The 16,925-nt window shown below is 37.4% G+C and overlaps 4 protein-coding genes across 9 annotated transcripts; 3 read left to right on the forward strand and 1 right to left on the reverse strand.

Annotated features, from left to right (window-relative positions):
• The first annotated feature begins 2,691 nt into the window (after positions 1 to 2,691).
• On the forward strand, positions 2,692 to 8,289 carry LOC103249150 (retinoblastoma-related protein 1). 5 transcript variants are annotated; one of them, XM_033272114.1, is made up of 18 exons: positions 2,692 to 2,974; positions 3,444 to 3,544; positions 3,644 to 3,748; positions 3,832 to 3,974; positions 4,047 to 4,143; positions 4,228 to 4,274; positions 4,447 to 4,639; positions 4,721 to 4,787; positions 4,879 to 5,058; positions 5,139 to 6,185; positions 6,266 to 6,428; positions 6,547 to 6,619; positions 6,713 to 6,889; positions 6,977 to 7,096; positions 7,227 to 7,359; positions 7,436 to 7,548; positions 7,630 to 7,745; positions 7,843 to 8,289. In XM_033272114.1, the coding sequence occupies exons 2-18, from the start codon at positions 3,461 to 3,463 to the stop codon at positions 8,030 to 8,032; spliced, it is 3,048 nt and encodes a 1,015-aa protein (XP_033128005.1). In that variant the 5' UTR covers positions 2,692 to 2,974; positions 3,444 to 3,460; the 3' UTR covers positions 8,033 to 8,289.
• An 805-nt stretch (positions 8,290 to 9,094) lies between these two features.
• Positions 9,095 to 10,350, forward strand: LOC103845648 (NADH dehydrogenase [ubiquinone] 1 alpha subcomplex subunit 6). The gene is made up of 2 exons (XM_009122531.3): positions 9,095 to 9,380; positions 9,945 to 10,350. Exons 1-2 carry the CDS (start codon positions 9,162 to 9,164, stop codon positions 10,125 to 10,127), a joined length of 402 nt encoding a protein of 133 aa, XP_009120779.1. The 5' UTR covers positions 9,095 to 9,161; the 3' UTR covers positions 10,128 to 10,350.
• LOC103845632 (transcription factor TGA6) lies at positions 10,329 to 13,233 on the reverse strand. Of its 2 annotated transcripts, none has more exons than XM_009122519.3 (8): positions 13,050 to 13,233; positions 12,499 to 12,661; positions 12,344 to 12,415; positions 12,186 to 12,245; positions 12,012 to 12,089; positions 11,706 to 11,757; positions 11,155 to 11,426; positions 10,329 to 11,081 (listed from the first exon to the last, which is right to left on the reverse strand). In XM_009122519.3, exons 3-8 carry the CDS (start codon positions 12,395 to 12,397, stop codon positions 10,689 to 10,691), a joined length of 909 nt encoding a protein of 302 aa, XP_009120767.1. In that variant the 5' UTR covers positions 12,398 to 12,415; positions 12,499 to 12,661; positions 13,050 to 13,233; the 3' UTR covers positions 10,329 to 10,688. The 2 variants fall into 2 exon arrangements, with proteins under 2 accessions (XP_009120767.1, XP_009120759.1); XM_009122511.3 differs by having other exon boundaries at positions 12,507 to 12,661; positions 13,050 to 13,232.
• A 485-nt stretch (positions 13,234 to 13,718) lies between these two features.
• On the forward strand, positions 13,719 to 16,881 carry LOC117125623 (serine carboxypeptidase-like 15). Its single transcript, XM_009122543.2, has 13 exons — positions 13,719 to 14,268; positions 14,356 to 14,501; positions 14,578 to 14,654; positions 14,721 to 14,843; positions 15,173 to 15,275; positions 15,348 to 15,385; positions 15,496 to 15,597; positions 15,673 to 15,759; positions 15,848 to 15,916; positions 15,994 to 16,074; positions 16,161 to 16,279; positions 16,354 to 16,513; positions 16,601 to 16,881. The coding sequence occupies exons 1-13, from the start codon at positions 14,135 to 14,137 to the stop codon at positions 16,679 to 16,681; spliced, it is 1,320 nt and encodes a 439-aa protein (XP_009120791.1). The 5' UTR covers positions 13,719 to 14,134; the 3' UTR covers positions 16,682 to 16,881.
• Positions 16,882 to 16,925: the final 44 nt, after the last annotated feature.

Raw genomic sequence — 16,925 nt, forward strand, 5'->3', positions numbered from 1 at the left:
AAAAATGTATTTTTTACAATGGATATTATGTTTTGTTTATAGTCTTTGAAGCTATTATCTATTAAATAAATCACAAGTAACCATATACTATATAAATATAGGGTGGACATTATTTAATATTAGCTCAAAATATTTATGATGGAATAATGCGTATATAGTAAACGTATAAGTAGATAATTAGGTTAGTACTATTTTTTATGACTAATTTGCTTTTAATGAAGAATAATTAAGTTAGTAGTATGAGAAATAATAGGAATTCTAGTTAAATGAAATGGTTCAACTATGACTTGTTTTAAGTAGATTTTTTAGGACTCCTTCCCTTTTAATAGTATTGATTTAGATTGTTTTTATTTCTTCTATTCCCATTATTTATCAGTGTGTACATATAGTAATCGATTGGTTTAACTGATATTACTGGTGTTTGTATTAATAAAGTAACGGTTTCTAGTAGTTTTGCAACAACATAGTTCTTTATTACTTCAATTACCTCTAAATGTAACATTTTTAAATTGACCTATGTTTCATGCATTGTTTGTTAAATAAATATTAATAATGTTTCATGTGTATTGCACCCAAATTAAAAACATTAGTAGTTTTTTTTTTGTTTTATCCTTGTTATTTATATTATTTTGTTTAAAATTATTATTTAATAAACTAAAAATTAGAGTAAAAACTGAAAGTTTATTTAATATGTATCAAAAATTTAAAATCCATCTATAATATTAAAACAGAAAGCCATTTGTGAAGTCCCCTTCTATTTTGTGGAAATTACCGAGTTTTTAAATAATATATTTTTTCTAAAATCCAAACTGAATTATATACCGGGTCTACTGGTTCGACCGTGGATCTAGGTAGGGTTTCAAAACAGTGGTTTTGACATTCAATAGGTTGGTTAGAAAGTTTTATAAACTACGTTTAGTTTACTTTTATAATACTAGCAAATTCTAGATTTCTAGCATTTTAATAAAATAATTAAATTCCACCTGTACTATACAGTTGTTGTTATTAGTATTGATGTCTTGTGTTGAACTATTATCTTCTTTTTTGTGGTAGTCTGTGACTAGAGTGAAGCCATATATATGCACAATGCCATTGAAGATGGATGAGGGGTGGAATCAGATCCAGCTGAACTTACCTGATCTTACTAGCAGAGCTTATGGGACTAATTACGCTGAGACTTTGCGAGTTCAGGTTCATGCTAACTGCCGTCTTAGAAGGATATACTTTGCTCACCGTCTTTACTCAGATGAAGAGCTCCCTCCGGAGTTCAAGCTCTATCTCTCTGTGCAGGTTTGAATCTCAGAGTTTACTTACTACTATTGTTTTCTTGCATGATTCGTTATACTTACCTATACTCTTTTTGTTCAACTGCAGAAAGCATGAAAAGTTATTCCGAGTGTTTATGTCTTGTCAGATAGACCTAGAGCATTTACATTAGGTGAGAGTTTCAAGATGGCTTGTAGCATCCATGCCATGGTATGTGGAATTTGTCATACCTTGAGCAGCTTGTGACTTGATAACTTAAGTTTTGTTAAGTCTTTATGAAAAAGGATCATGTATGCTTTAAGATTTTCAATGTATGATTAAAATGATGTGAATACCTCATGTTGTGTACAACTTTGCGGGAATTAAACATTCAAAGGGAGTGCTAATTTCAATTTATTAAACATTAAACATTCAAAGGGATTGCTAATTTCATGGTACTTTCCATTGATAACCAGATGTTGTAACTGAGACATACAAAATCAACCATTATTTACAACAAAAGCTAATTAACCATGGACATCAGGGTCTGAAGTGAGTTTCATGAACCTTGCTTATAAGATGAGCTTCACGACACAAACATCTACTGGTAGGTCCACATCAGATGACCTTCCTCTTCATATTCACATAGGTCTGTGAATCTTTCCGTACCCCCCCCCCCCCCAACTATAACTACCGCTAGTCCTGCGACCTGCTCCAAGGTAAAATCAGACTCGAACATCAAAGCATAAGAACAAAACAAATTCGACCGTCTGTTACATTCTCTCTTCCTTTCTACTTTGTTTACAGTAATCAACTTATCACACCATCAGTTTGATACTCAAGACAGATAGTATGCTACTTGATGTAATGCAGGGTGGTCATGATCCAGCAAACAAAGATAATACTAGAGAACAGATTCAACATAAACGTAACGTTTTAATGAGCCTAAACTGAAATGGAACTTTACATTTCAGCTTTTTCAGCTATTTTCAACAGAAGAAATGTGATCATCTTATGATAATTACAAGAGAACGGAGAATTACACAGATGCACATATCAATATCAAGACACTGAGCTTTTAAGAACACAAGATGGTTTCTTTGTGTCCGAAACAGAAACTGACTGTAACTGTAACAATGCCCTCGGCGAACACAATATCCTCGCCGCGTGATCAGATGGTGACTTCATAAGCTTGTCGGAAAAATATCTGATTATCTGTCTACTAGGACATTTGCGAATAGGACATTCCTACCCCTGCAACCAAACGACAAATTATTAAAACGGTGTCGCATAATGTGGGCCCCGTCGTAACTTACACGAGGCTTTGTCGCGGTCACGGAAACCCAGACGCCGTTTATGACAAATTCCGTTAGTTTTTAACACCGCCGTAACGTAGAATCTTTTTCCCTCTCAACGTTTCACGCAACAGTAAGAACGTTTTGGCGGTAAATTAAGGTCATAAAGGGGTACGTGTCGAGACATGAATGGTCGATAGTGATCGTATATAATTTGTATACGCAAGTGTATGTACACTCGATGCTGTTTTTCCCGCGCTAGATAGATTCCTTTTTTAGGGTTTGCCGCTTAATCAGACTCCCCCAAATCTAGAGAGAGAGAGTGAGTCACTGCTTCTTCGTTTAATTCGTCGATTTTTTTTTAAGAGGAGTTCTTAAAGTTTGGATCTTTCTGTTCAGCTCGAACCGGCGACGTTTCGATTTTGGGAACAAATGTAAGATCTTTACCCTTTTGCATATCTATGGATTTTGAATTTTATTTTTAGGGATTTTTTTGTGTTTAATTTGATGTTTCGCTATTCAATTGCAACTTGTAGAAATTTCTCCTGAAAAAAAAAATTCAATTTTTATCGATAGGGTTTGGGTAATTTTTGCTAGAATTTAAGACAAGAAGTGTTGTGTTGGAATCGTTTGGTCGGTGTTTTCGTTCCCCTATATGTCTTTTCATATTGCCCTGAAAAAAGTACTGTTTTTTTTTTGGGAAGAACAATTAATCAGCTTGATTCTCCTGAAAAAAAAAATTCAATTTTTATCGATAGGGTTTGGGTAATTTTTGCTAGAATTTAAGACAGGAAGTGTTGTGTCGGAATCGTTCGGTCGGTGTCTGTTCATATTACCCTGAAAAGTACTGTTTTTTTTTTAATTGGGAAAAACAATTAATCAGTTTTTTTTTCATGTGTTCAGCTTTGTTGTTGGAGACGATGGAAGAAGTTCAGCCACCAGTGACTCCACCCATTGACCCTAATGGGAAAAGAAGTGAAGCAACTCTCTTAGACTTATGCGAGGTTTTTCACTCTTTATTCTTTACCAATCTCATTGCATGTATCATGGATTGATGCCACTGAGCTCTAATCCCTAGACTTTACTTTTTTTTTTAATTGCAGAAAGTTCTTTCTCTTGAAGGGAGCGTTTGCGATGAAGCTTTGAAGTTGTTTACTGAAACCAAACGGATCTTGTCTGCAAACATGGCCAACATTGGAAGTGGAACTGTGAGAATGCAATTTTTTTATTCTCCTTTGTCAGTTAAGAGTATGGTTCACTAAGACTGATTCTTTGTTATTCTGTTTGTTAGCGAGAGGAAGTAGAGAGGTTCTGGTTTGCGTTCATTCTCTATTCAGTGAAGATGCTTACTGTGAGAAAACAAGTGGACGGACAGTCAGTGTCTGGTGATAATGGGTTTAATCTATGTCAGATACTGAGGGCTCTAAAGCTGAAGTAAGTCATACCCAACTCGTCTTTCCTTCTAATGCATTTTTCTATAGATAACATTCTTTTATTCTTTTTCAGTATTGTGGATTTTTTTAAAGAGTTACCTCAGTTTGTGGTGAAGGCTGGTCCTGTGCTTTGTGAACTTTATGGTGCTGACTGGGAGAACAGACTTCAGGTTCTGCCTAAGCTCTTTTAATATAGTTTTGTCTTAGTGCATCACTGCTTCTTCTCTTAACCTGTGTTATCTTTTGCTTACTAGGCAAAGGAGCTGCAGGCTAACTTTGTGCATCTTAGCCTTCTTAGCAAGTGAGTTTAGCTTCCCCTCCTGTGTTTCACTCTTAACTCATTTTTATTGTTCTGTGGCATGATAGTGGGTGTCATATATACTGTTTTATTACCTGAATCTGAGATGCAAACTTTCTCACTATGCAATAATCAGAAAAAAGAGCTTGAATTTCCATATTATTTTTGGTAACAGATACTACAAACGTGGGTACCGTGAGTTCTTCTTGACATACGATGCAAACGCTGAAAAGACCTCAGCAAACTCTGCTAGTTACTTGCCGGATAGTTACCGTTTTGGATGGCTACTCTTCTTGGCACTCCGAAACCATGCTTTTAGTCGGTTTAAAGACCTTGTGACATGCACTAATGGCCTAGTTTCTGTATTGGTTAGTGACTAGCTTTGTACCACTCCCTAGTCTGTATTACTTGATAAGTTTAGACTTATTTTTTCTTCTTGGTATCATCAGGCTATTTTGATCGTACACGTTCCTTGCCGGTTTAGAAACTTCAGCATCCAAGACTCTTCACGCTTTGGTAAGTGTTTATTTATTTTTATTCTAGCCAGGTTAAGCATTGCTGCATTGAATATTTATTCACTAATTCTCGTTTCTATGATGAATTACAGTTAAGAAAGGTGACAAAGAGGTGGACTTGGTTGCATCACTTTGCAAGATATATGACGCCTCAGAAGATGAGTTGAGGAAAATAATGAACAAAGCAAATAGTTTGATAGAAACAATACTGAAGAAGAAGCCATCTGCAGCATCTGCATGCAAAACTGACACGCTAGATAATATTAACACAGGTTGGTCTAAATGAACATTTTCCTCTTCACAAAGTCATATAAGTTGATTAAACCGTTACCTGATTGTTCTTCATTTTCAGATGGATTGACCTACTTTGAGGATTTACTGGATGAATCATCCATCTCAACCAGCTTGACCACACTAGAAAAAGACTACGATGAAACAGTCTGTAACAAAGGCGAGCTTGATGAGAGGGTATTCATCAACGAAGAGGATAGCTTACTCGGATCCGGAAGCTTATCTGCAGGAGCTGTGAATCTCACCGGCGCTAAAAGGAAAATTGATTCTTTGAGCTCACCCGCGAGGACTTTTATAAGCCCACTCTCTCCTCATAAGTCACCTGCAGCTAAGACAACTGTTACAGCAACACCAGTGAGCACAGCGATGACAACTGCCAAATGGCTCAGAACCGTTATATGTCCGCTTCCGCCAAAGCCTTCTCCTGGTTTGGAGCTTTTCTTGAAATCTTGCGATAGGGATATAACAAACGATGTCACAAGAAGAGCGCATGTGATACTGGAAGCTATTTTTCCGAATAGCTCGCTTGGGGACCAATGCGCAGGCGGGAGCTTGCAGCCTGTGAACCTCATGGACGACATATGGGCGCAGCAGAGAAGATTAGAAGCTGTGAAGTTATACTACAGAGTCCTCGAGGCGATGTGTAAAGCAGAAGCTCAGATTCTGCACGTGAACAACTTGAACTCTTTGCTGACGAACGAGAGGTTCCACAGATGCATGCTGGCGTGTTCGGCTGAGCTGGTTCTGGCTACTCACAAGAGCATAACGATGTTGTTTCCTGCTGTTCTGGAGAGGACTGGGATCACGGCCTTTGATCTCAGCAAGGTGATTGAGAGTTTTATCAGGCATGAGGATTCTCTGCCGAGAGAGCTGAGACGGCATCTGAACTCGCTTGAGGAGCGGCTTCTGGAGAGTATGGTGTGGGAGAGAGGCTCCTCCATGTACAACTCTCTGATTGTCGCCAAGGCACCGCTTGCGTTGGAGATTAATAGGCTCGGATTGTTAGCTGAACCGATGCCGTCTCTTGATGCTATTGCAGCTCTTATTAACTTCTCTGAAGGATCATCAAATCATGCATCATCTGTCCAAAAGGCTGAAGCATGTCCAGGTAATTTAATTTACTATTTTGAGTCAAAGCCATTGAAACGCCTTTCTTACTGAAAACTTCAAATTTTACTGCCGTAACAGGACAAAATGGAGATATTAAATCGCCCAAAAGACTGTGTACTGACTACCGCAGCATTCTAGTTGAACGGAGCTCCTTTGCATCACCAGTGAAGGAGCGTCTGTTGGCATTAGGCAACGTTAAATCCAAGACGCTGCCACCTCCGTTGCAGTCTGCATTTGCTACGTACGTCCTGTGTAATTGTGTGTATAAATGGCGAATTAGTCAGCCAAGTTAGTTTGATTTTCCTGAATTTTATGTCTCTGTACTTGCTAAGTTTACCTTTTCGGATAATTGTGTACAGTCCCACACGGCCTAACCCAGGAGGCGGAGGAGAAACTTGTGCAGAAACTGGTATCAATATATTCTTCACCAAGGTAGGTCAATGCAATCATCATTGGTGCTAAACATCCTTTACAACTTATAACAAACGTGATACTGATTATATGTCTTACCTGTCATACCCACAGATCAATAAATTAGCTGCGGTTAGAATCAACGGAATGGTGGAAAGGCTACAACTTTCGCAGCAAATAAGAGAGAGTGTATACTGTCTCTTCCAACGTGTGCTTGCTCAGAGGACTTCTCTTTTGTTTAATCGCCATATTGACCAGATCATTCTCTGTTGCTTTTACGGTGTGGCCAAGGTGAGTTCAACGCTTATACTTAAAGTTGTCTTGTTTATATGTTCTTCTATTCGGCTAACATTTTTTTCATGAATCTTCTTCCTCTAGATATCCCAAATGAGCCTGACGTTCAGGGAAATCATATACAACTATAGGAAGCAACCACAGTGTAAACCACTAGTTTTCCGCAGCGTTTTTGTGGATTCGTCACAGGGTCGTCGTCAAGGGGTATTATATACATACACTCTCTTTTTTTTAATATATATATACATACACTCTTAACCTTTAAATAGTTGAACAAATCTAGTGACTCGATGAAGCAAGACTAAAAACTTCTGATAATGACTTTGTGTAACAGAGAGTAGGACCAGATCATGTTGACATCATCACATTCTACAACGATGTTTTTATCCCAGCGGTAAAGCCGTTGCTGGTGGAGATAGTTCCTGTGAAGAAGGGCCAGGCCGTGGAGGCCAATAATAATCCTGAAGGTAGTTAAGAAAATGCTAGGTTATTGTTAGACGTGAGCTTTATAGTTAATTGATTGTCTTGTATTGGATTCTGCAGGTCATTGTCCTGGATCGCCAAAGGTGTCGGTGTTTCCTAGTGTTCCAGACATGTCTCCTAAAAAAGTATCTGCTGTGCACAATGTGTACGTTTCTCCCCTAAGAGGATCCAAGGTAAAGAGATCCTAGTACTTGAACTCTTTTTATCATGATATTAGTTTTGGCTAACCGTTTATGTGTTTGGTGTGTTTGTAGATGGATGCTCTTATCTCACACAGCTCAAAGAGTTACTACGCTTGTGTTGGAGAGAGCACACATGCTTACCAGAGCCCTTCAAAAGACTTATCTGCCATCAACAACCGCTTGAACAAGTAAGTTTTTTTTGTAAACATCTCTCTCATCAGCTTCTTCTTCCCATATATGCATAAGACCAACAACCCATCTCATTTTTAGCAGCAACAACAGCAGCAACCGCAAGAGGACGCTTAAGTTTGACGTAGAAGCAGGACTGGTAAGCGATTCCATGGTGGGAAACAGTCTTTACCAACAAAACCAAAACCAAAACCAAAATGAGACCGATGCTTCAAATCAAAACCAAAATGGAAGCGATGCATCCTCTTCAGGTGGTGCTCCCTTTAAAACCGAGCCACAAGATTGATAAGAGTGTCAAACAAACGCCAGCTTCTCTTCACTTGATTGTACATTATTTTCATATAGAGTTTGCTTTTTCTACGTTTAGCTTTCTGGTGATCACCTCAGGGCCTCAGGCTATGAGCGGATGGATCTTTTTTTATATTGTTTTTCTCTTTCTCATTAATCAACATTAAGTCTGTTTTAATAAGCGTTAATAAATATGTTATCAACAGTGGACACTTTACATATTATTACTGCCAACGGCTAGTCTTATTAAGACAATTTCTAATGAATTACTTTTTTGAAAGTAGAATAATTTTATAATGAAGTTGATTTTTTATTCTAAAGGTATTTTATTTTAACTCCTAGAGTTAAATGGGGGTTATTGGTTGGTGTATTTTGATGGATTTGAAAATCTAAACTAAATTTAGTGTTATTGGTTCTATGATTTTAAAATATGTATAATGTATTGAAATCATGTGTTATTCGTTTAATGATTCATAAATTCTAATTCAAATCAAGTGTTATTCAATCGTATGGATTACTAATAGATTTGATTTTATAATGTATTTGAATGAATTTGCATGGATTTCTTTGTGAAAAATACAAATGCCCAAATCCGAAGGAAAACTTCCAGATTTGTAAATATTAATCCGAGAAAATTTGAAAATTTGTATATTTTACTTGGATTTATAAATATTATTTGAATTTTTAAATCAATAAAAATATATAAACCAATAACACCTCTTTACAAATAAAATGTTGAACAAAAAAATAAATGAATTAATATATGTATGACGCAAACCTATTTTTTATTGTATAATATAGTGAGAAAATAAATAGAATAAGAACATTTTTACTCCAAAAATATTTATGTTAGTGAAAGTAGAATGGAAAGAAATGCTCTAAACCGTCTAGTATTTTCTTGCTTTCGTTATCTGAGGAAGAGAATAATTACCGATTTAGCGATTAAACCGAAATCCATTTGGCTCAATCAAAATCTGACTTTAACCAGAGATTAAACCAAAAATTGAGATCATTACGAGTGGTTCAATGGGTGAAACGACGTCGTTACGTCGTCTACCATTTCAGATGTTTGTTTCCTCTGTTTCTCCTCTCATAATCGATTAAGCAGCAGCGAGTAGAGATCAGAGATGGCGGCACCATTCACGTTGAGGAAGATCGGAGTTCCGCCGAACTCAGCGAACCTGACGGAAGCTCGCCGCCGCGTGTTCGATTTCTTCAGAGCTGCGTGTAGATCCATCCCCACCATCATGGACATTTACAATCTCCAAGACGTCGTCGCGCCTTCTCAGCTCCGTTTCTCAATCTCTGCTCAGATTCGGAACAACGCTCACGTCACCGACCCTAAGGTACTTTCCCCTAATCTCACTCTGATCAATCCAATACCTTTTTTTTTTTAAATTGGAATCATTTCTTGTTAATTTGATTATTTATTTGGTGTTTAGGAGATTGACTTTGCCTTCTATTGCACTGTTGACTTTGTTTAATTGTCAGTTGTGTTTGAAAGTTGAAAGCTTTACATTAGAGACTTAAATCTTCTTGGGTAGTGGATAATGAAGTGTTGTGTGGATTGGTTGCTGGGTAGAGAGGTTTCTCTGAGCAAAAAGGTGGGAGCTTTACTCGTTACTCCCTGCTAAAAGCTTTGTTACTATTTGGTTGCTTCTGTATGTGAAGTCCATATGCAGTAGAACCTGCTATGACGATATAGTTACTTCGAAGCATAAATGTTTTCTTTCTATTTGGTCCCCTATGTTAAGATTTGCTTGTGTGGCGGTTTGTTTGAATTGTGAACCTTCAGTTGAAAGCATTATCTTTGTGTTTGGGTGCATTGATCTTGTGGCTCTCTTTGTTAAGTGCTTTTAGAATGCTATCTGTAGTATTTCCTGAAGAAAACGTGTTGATTGCTTGTGCAGGTGATTGATCTTCTTCTATTCAAGGGAATGGAAGAGCTGACTGACATAGTTGATCACGCAAAGCAGCGTCACCACATCATCGGTCAGTACGTGGTGGGCGAAGGGCTTGTGCAGAACACGGGAAGCAAGGATCAAGGGAAGTCTGATTTTCTCAAGAATTTCTACACCAGCAACTACTTTTGAACTGGTGATTGTTTTCTCTACTTGTTTTGTCATGCTACCAATGTCTATGGTTCCAGTATTGTGTTTCCAAACCTTAGGAAGAAGTCTTCTTCCTAAAAATAATAATTAGACCTTTTCATTTGTATGAATCTTCTGTGACAGTGTTTGCTGTGCAAATAGATACATAATCTTCTCTCTTCTTTTCTTGTAACTTGCAGTTTGAATTGAATTTGTCTGTTTGACTTATGATCATCATACAATCAAGTTCCTGAAAGTATCCCATCTTCTGTCATGTTGGTTACTACCACCTTACACTGATAAATCTATTGGCTCTCAATATTCAAACACTATGAACAATCACTCTCTCTAGAAACTACACAACCTTATTGACTAAAGATTACAACACACAACACAATCTCAGGAAACCATTTTTCAAACTCTGCAGTCTTCTTTCCCAAAATATTGCCCTTTGGTAAGAATCTGAGAAGAAGGCCTTTTGCTTTGTGATCTCTTGGAAGGAGTATCCTTTACCGAATTGAGTTTGCAAGATTATGTATAGAGCTGCGCAAAATGCTTGTGTGTTCACTCTCTTGGCCGGGCAAGCCACAAGGAGCTAAGAGCACGTAGTCGAGACGTATAATCATGTATAGCAAGAAGAGCACGAGCTGACTGGCGCGTTGTCAACACTCTAATCATCTGTTGCAGTGTTTGCAGCCTCAAGTTATCAGCCTGTCGGATGAATCCTTCCAATGTACCTAACTGCCCCATCGCCATTGCCATCTGACCCATATAGCTCGCAACATTATCAGATGAACTTGAACCAAGAGTTCCACTAGATAAAGTATCAGCTAACGACTGCTGTAAACTCTCCATCCCTTGAGACAACGCATCCTCAGCCTGCTGAGACGTCTGCTGCAAGCTATTTAAGCCCATTACCTGTCGCTCCGTCATTGGCTCCAGCTGATTCGCAAGAAGCTGCCGTCAAAAGTTTTGAAACCCATTATTAGAGTTTGTTTTATTGCATCAAAGATTCTCTGAGAGCTCAAACCTTGAGAAGTTCGGATGAACGAAACCCGCCAAGCCACAAGAAACATCTCTCGGCTGGTGTTTTCCACATTCCGGAGAGTAAGTGGAAGACATCATTCTTGGCTGCGTTGCTCTTGATCCTGAAAAGCTCCTCGTAGTGAGTCATCACTCCGTCCACAATTATCAGGAGCTCAGCATCGCCTGCGTGAGCGTTCAGAGCAGATCTCAGCTCGTTCATTTGCCTGTTCTTTTCTTCAAGCCATCTTGAATGTTCGGCGTCAAATGCCAAAGCCCCTGCAACAAAAGATAAGTGGACCTTTCAGACCTAAGCCTACACCAACTCTAACTATATGGAGAATCAGTAACTTTAGTTTCCCACTCAGATGTTCACTGACTCTTTAAACCTTTGAATCTAAATAAGCCTTAGAATGTTGCCTTTATATGACTTATGAAACCACCAATTCATAAAATCAAATCAAGACACTAGAGAATGGAGTATATGCAACTATCTTTCCTATAAATTACAAGCCAAAAGATTAATATTGAAACTAACTGAGGAAGAATAGAAAATACCATTTCCACCAGTAGAATGGGCTTGGTCTCCTGAGCTTGAGATGAAAACCCCCTAAGAACGTTAAACTCTTTCATCACTTGTGCATGCAAAAGTTACACATATAAAGTCATGACACAGAATCTTATAAGAAGCAGAAAAGCCTAGGGATTAGTACGAGAGACCTTTACCAACCAAAACTATCAGCTAAACCAAGACTCTACTAACTGATTAACCGTCTGTGTGGCATTAGGCCTTAGTCTCTTCTATATTCCTCATTAAGATTTACTTATCAGAGTCTAACTTCATCTAATCCAAGACTCTAATACCTGTTGCCTTGCTCGTTGCAGCTCCTGTTCAAGTTGAGTCAGCTTCAACCGGCTGTTCTCCAGCTGCTGAACATAAGCCTATAGAAGAAACAGTAACATGTTTCAAGGTAATGGCAAACAAGTATTTTTTCTAGAGAAGTTGCAAAAGGAAGTAGCAAAAGCAAAGATATATACCTTCTTCCTCAGTCTGCTTTTCCTTGCTGCCTCTCGATTTTGAGCAAGCCTACGCAGAGTCTATGGAACATAATAAGAAAAAGGAAACAAAATAGATTATGCATATATGCACAATATAGACAGACACATGTTGATTTACAGAGATGAATATATATCACCTTCTGATCTAACTTATCCTTTGATCCACTGGAATCAGAAGCAACCGCAAGCATCGTTTGCCCTCTATCAGACTGCATGTAATTAAACATCAGGAATTAGCATGACATTATAAAGAAAATAATAAAATAATGAAACGATTATAGAGCCAGATTACGAGCTAACCCCCAGATCTCTAGGATCTGTGTCGCCATCAGTTGAGACATCAGTCCTTGAACTTGTATCAGCCATCAGTTGAGACATCTGTCTTTGAACTTATACTTGATGCAGTTACTCTCCACTTGTGCAGGCACTACTCTTAGCTTGGGATTCAAAGTACACTAACAAGAGATCAAGATACCGGTTCAGTAAAACCGGTTTAACTCACACTGCAGTAGCTTAACTACAGACTTGAGTCTCTTAATTAGGAATCAAACCTTAATTAGGAAATAGATTGGGCGGTTTATGTACTTAAATCTATCACAAAAGCGAGAATTCAAAAAATCTATTCTTTTCTAACATAATTCAGCAGAGGCATGAAATTTCAAAAATCATATTTAAATTCAAAACAAAAGCTTGAAACTTTTTTTGATCTTCTCTGAAAAAGTCAACTTCGTCTCAAGTCCCAAGGCAAAGCAAAAGTGAAAAGGGTAAAGCTTTCTAATGACTAAAGCAAAGAAACGAAGAAACTCAAAGACGTGAGCTAAAGAGTTTGAGGAAGAAGCTGACCTTTAAAAAGTTGAAATCTTGTGTCGGAGTAAAAACAGGTTGTCTGAAATCGGATTTTGAAGGAAGAGAGCAGAGAGACACGATCTGTAATTTCAATCTCCGAGACGTCGTTTTGTCTACTAACCCACCACCATCGTCAAATGAACATCGATCACATTTTACAAAATAAACCCTGTACTATTCTCATTAGCCGCAAAAGAACTCTATGTTTTCAAATTACAAAACCACCCCCTAGAGCTGATAAAAACAAATTAATTTTGGCTTTAATCGCCGGCTTTTTTGCTCTCACGTGCAAACTGCAAAGGCACTTTACACGCGACTTTGTCCCTTCTACGTGCATCATCACGTGCCCAAGTAGAGATGAGCAACTGAAAGATAAGATTACCGTAAACCCCCTTACCAACTCGGTTTAATTTTCGGTACGATCGGTTTGTATTGTTAAACTGATACCAACTGGAAAAGATTCCATCTTTTCTTCTTTTGTCAACGCCTCTGTTTTAAAAAAACGGTTTGTAACACTCAAAAAAAAAACTCAACACAAAAAGGGATTCTTGTATACTAAGGTTCTTCCTGGTTTTGAAAGCTCTCTTCCTTGCTTTTGAGCTTGAAACCGGATCATGTTCTCTCTTCATCTTACTCTTTATATTTTGCATGCATCTTTGTTCGTAGTTTTGGAGTTTAGTCATTAGGGTTCATAGGAGTTGGTGAGGCTAGATGAAGATCAACTGTTCTAATACTACTTTATTAACAACAAGTTATTAAGTTATATATGCCCAACGTTACTAGTGGTTTTTTTTAAATAATACTATTGTATAAAAGAGTGAACCCCTGACACTGACATACTAAAGTCTAATGGTCATTGTTTAAAATTAAAACTCATGCACAGATGCTAACCTTTTCCACACAAAATATGTTTTAAACAGATAAGATCTTTATCTAGAGAAGGAAAGATTAAACCGGAGCCATAATCGGTTTAGAGACTGATCGAACTGAAAAGCTTCCACATCTTTGTATGGGTCAACGACCATGTTTTTTTTAATATATATAGATGTTTGTCTAACACTCAAAATGCTCAAAGAAAAAGAATGGGTTCTTGGATACTCAAGTCGCTGCTCCTGCAACTTCTATTTGTGTTGATTCAGCATCATGCTGATGCAAGTTCAATCATCAGATATCTTCCAGGTTTTGAAGGCCCTCTTCCTTTTGAGCTTGAAACTGGGTATATCCTTCTTCATCTTATTATTTATAATTATATTATAGTCTTATAGACTGTATGACTCTAGAGGTTGTGAGTTAAATGATTCAGGTACATAGGAGTTAGTGAAGCAGAGGAAGATCAGTTGTTCTACTACTTCATTAAATCCGAGAACAATCCAAAAACAGACCCTCTTCTTGTCTGGTTAACTGGAGGACCTGGCTGCTCTTCTTTCTCTGGACTTGTTTATGAGAATGGTAAAAATCTTTAAGTCTTCCTTCTTCTTTTGTCTCCACAGAATAAGTTATTGACTTGTTTGTAATGAAAAATCAGGACCGCTTGCTTTTAAGGTGGAGACATACAACGGAAGTGTCCCGTCTTTGGTCTCTACTACATATTCATGGACTAAGGTAACAACAGTAAGTTGTATTTCTATCTTCCATCTTCAAGTTTTAATATCATTTCTTGATTTTCAGGTGGCGAATATAATATATTTGGATCAACCTGTTGGAGCTGGCTTCTCCTACTCAAGAAACCCATATGCTGATATACCAAGTGACACTGGATCAGTTAAGCGGGTCGATGAGTTTGTCCGTAAGGTAAACAGTCTGTCTTTATGCTTAGACTTTTAGATATTTTTTTGTTATTTATTTATAATGATTCTTGTCAGTTCAAAAAAAATATTAACAGTACATTTAGAGAAATAATGATATAATTTAAAATTAGTAGTTATATATATATAGTTAATTTTTCTTCTGCAATTTAGATCTTAAATTCAGAAATATAATTATTTTTTAAGTTTTATACCATAATTTATATATTTCTCTATTTATTAAACAAAATTTAAGAATTTTTTTTTAAAATGGGGGTTCTGTTCAACTGGTCCACTTGAACATGCTAATTAATAGATGACCTTATTCTTTTGTAGTGGCTAGCCAAGCATCCTGAGTATTCCTCCAACTCTTTCTATGTCACCGGAAACTCTTATTCCGGTAAGGTGATTCCGGCCATCGTTCAAGAAATGTCAAAGGGTAAGTGTTTTGTTATTTCAATCCCCTATGCAAACCCTTTTGCTTTGACTCTTGTTTCTTGATCAATCACAGGAAATTGTTTATGCTGCAAACCTCAAATAAATCTTCAGGTTCATCACTATTTGCTTGCTTGCTGCCTACGTTATTTCCATCTATAACCTTATCAAGCACTAAGGATTTAAAGAGTTTTTGTTTTGTTTTTCTCCTCCAACAACAACAGGGCTATGTGCTCGGAAACCCGGTAACGGACTTTGATCTTGACAATAACACTCGCGTTCCATTTGCTCATGGAATGGCACTCATCTCTGATGAACTCTATGAGGTACCAATTACAAAATATTTTGTCTCTCTTTTTGCCACAAATAAAATAATTAACGAACCAAATCTTACTTTGTAGTCGATGAAGATAAGCTGTGGAGAAAAGTATGTTAATGTCGACCCTCTTAACACAGAATGCTTAAAACTCATTGAAGAGTTCAAGCAGGTATGCACATTTTGAATGAAGTTTTTGTGAAATTGCGTAATAACGGTAAACAAGTTCACTAACTTAGAAGTTACGGTTTTATCTACAGAGTGTTTCTAGAATATATGACGAGCTTGTCCTAGATACTAATTGTGACACTACATCTCCTGATTGCTATGTACGTAACTTCTAAATCAAATGCAAACCACAAGTAACCACTAGAGAAAAGAATATTGACAAAGTTGCTTGTTGCAGACGTATAGGTATTTATTATCAGAATATTGGGCTAATAACGAGAGCGTACGCAGAGCACTTGGAGTGGTGAAGGACCTGAAGGTATGTGACAAAGTTTATATTATCATACATCATTGGTACCACAATTTGATTATCAAACTCTAAAGATGATTTTTTAAAAAATTTAGGGGACTACAGAGAAATGGGAACGTTGTAATTATAACGTGCAGTGCAAGCAAGACATTAAAAGCAGCATACCACACCATCTTAGTAACAGCATTGCAGGCTATAGATCTCTCATATTCAGGTACACAACTCCTTTTTACAAGCATGTGATTCATTAAATATTTGATTTGTAACAATGGTGTTTCTGGTGAACAGCGGCGATCACGATATGTCAATCCCGTTCGTTTCAACTCGAGCATGGATAAAGTCTCTCAACTATTCCGTTATTGATAAATGGAGGCCATGGATGATACTCGATAAAGTCGCTGGATACACCACTACTTACGCTAATAAGATGACATTTGCTACTGTGAAGGTTACCACCTCTTTGTTACACATTTTTATTAACGTACATGCGGAGTTTTTTTTTCTTGATTTGGTTTGTGGGGTTTGGTTTAAATAGGGAGGTGGGCACACGTTAGAGTATAAACCAGAGGAAAATACAATCATGTTCAAGAGGTGGATAAGTGGTCAACCTCTCTAAACACACAGAAGCAATTATCTTGGAGACTCGGACTGATATGATTAACGTTTTAAGCAGAAAGTCTTTGGTTTTGGTTTGATGATTTATCATAAATAAAATGTTACATGTTACTTCTACGGACTCGTGGGTTTCCTTTACTACTTCCACTTTATTTGTTAGCCTTTCCTACCAACAAGTGATTAAGTATTTGCTTCTTATTATTACAAGTGTTGTTGGATCCAGCAACGCACTTCACACGCGACTT

Source organism: Brassica rapa, chromosome A01 (assembly GCF_000309985.2).
Source record: "Brassica rapa cultivar Chiifu-401-42 chromosome A01, CAAS_Brap_v3.01, whole genome shotgun sequence".
NCBI classification, from domain to species: Eukaryota; Viridiplantae; Streptophyta; class Magnoliopsida; order Brassicales; family Brassicaceae; genus Brassica; species Brassica rapa.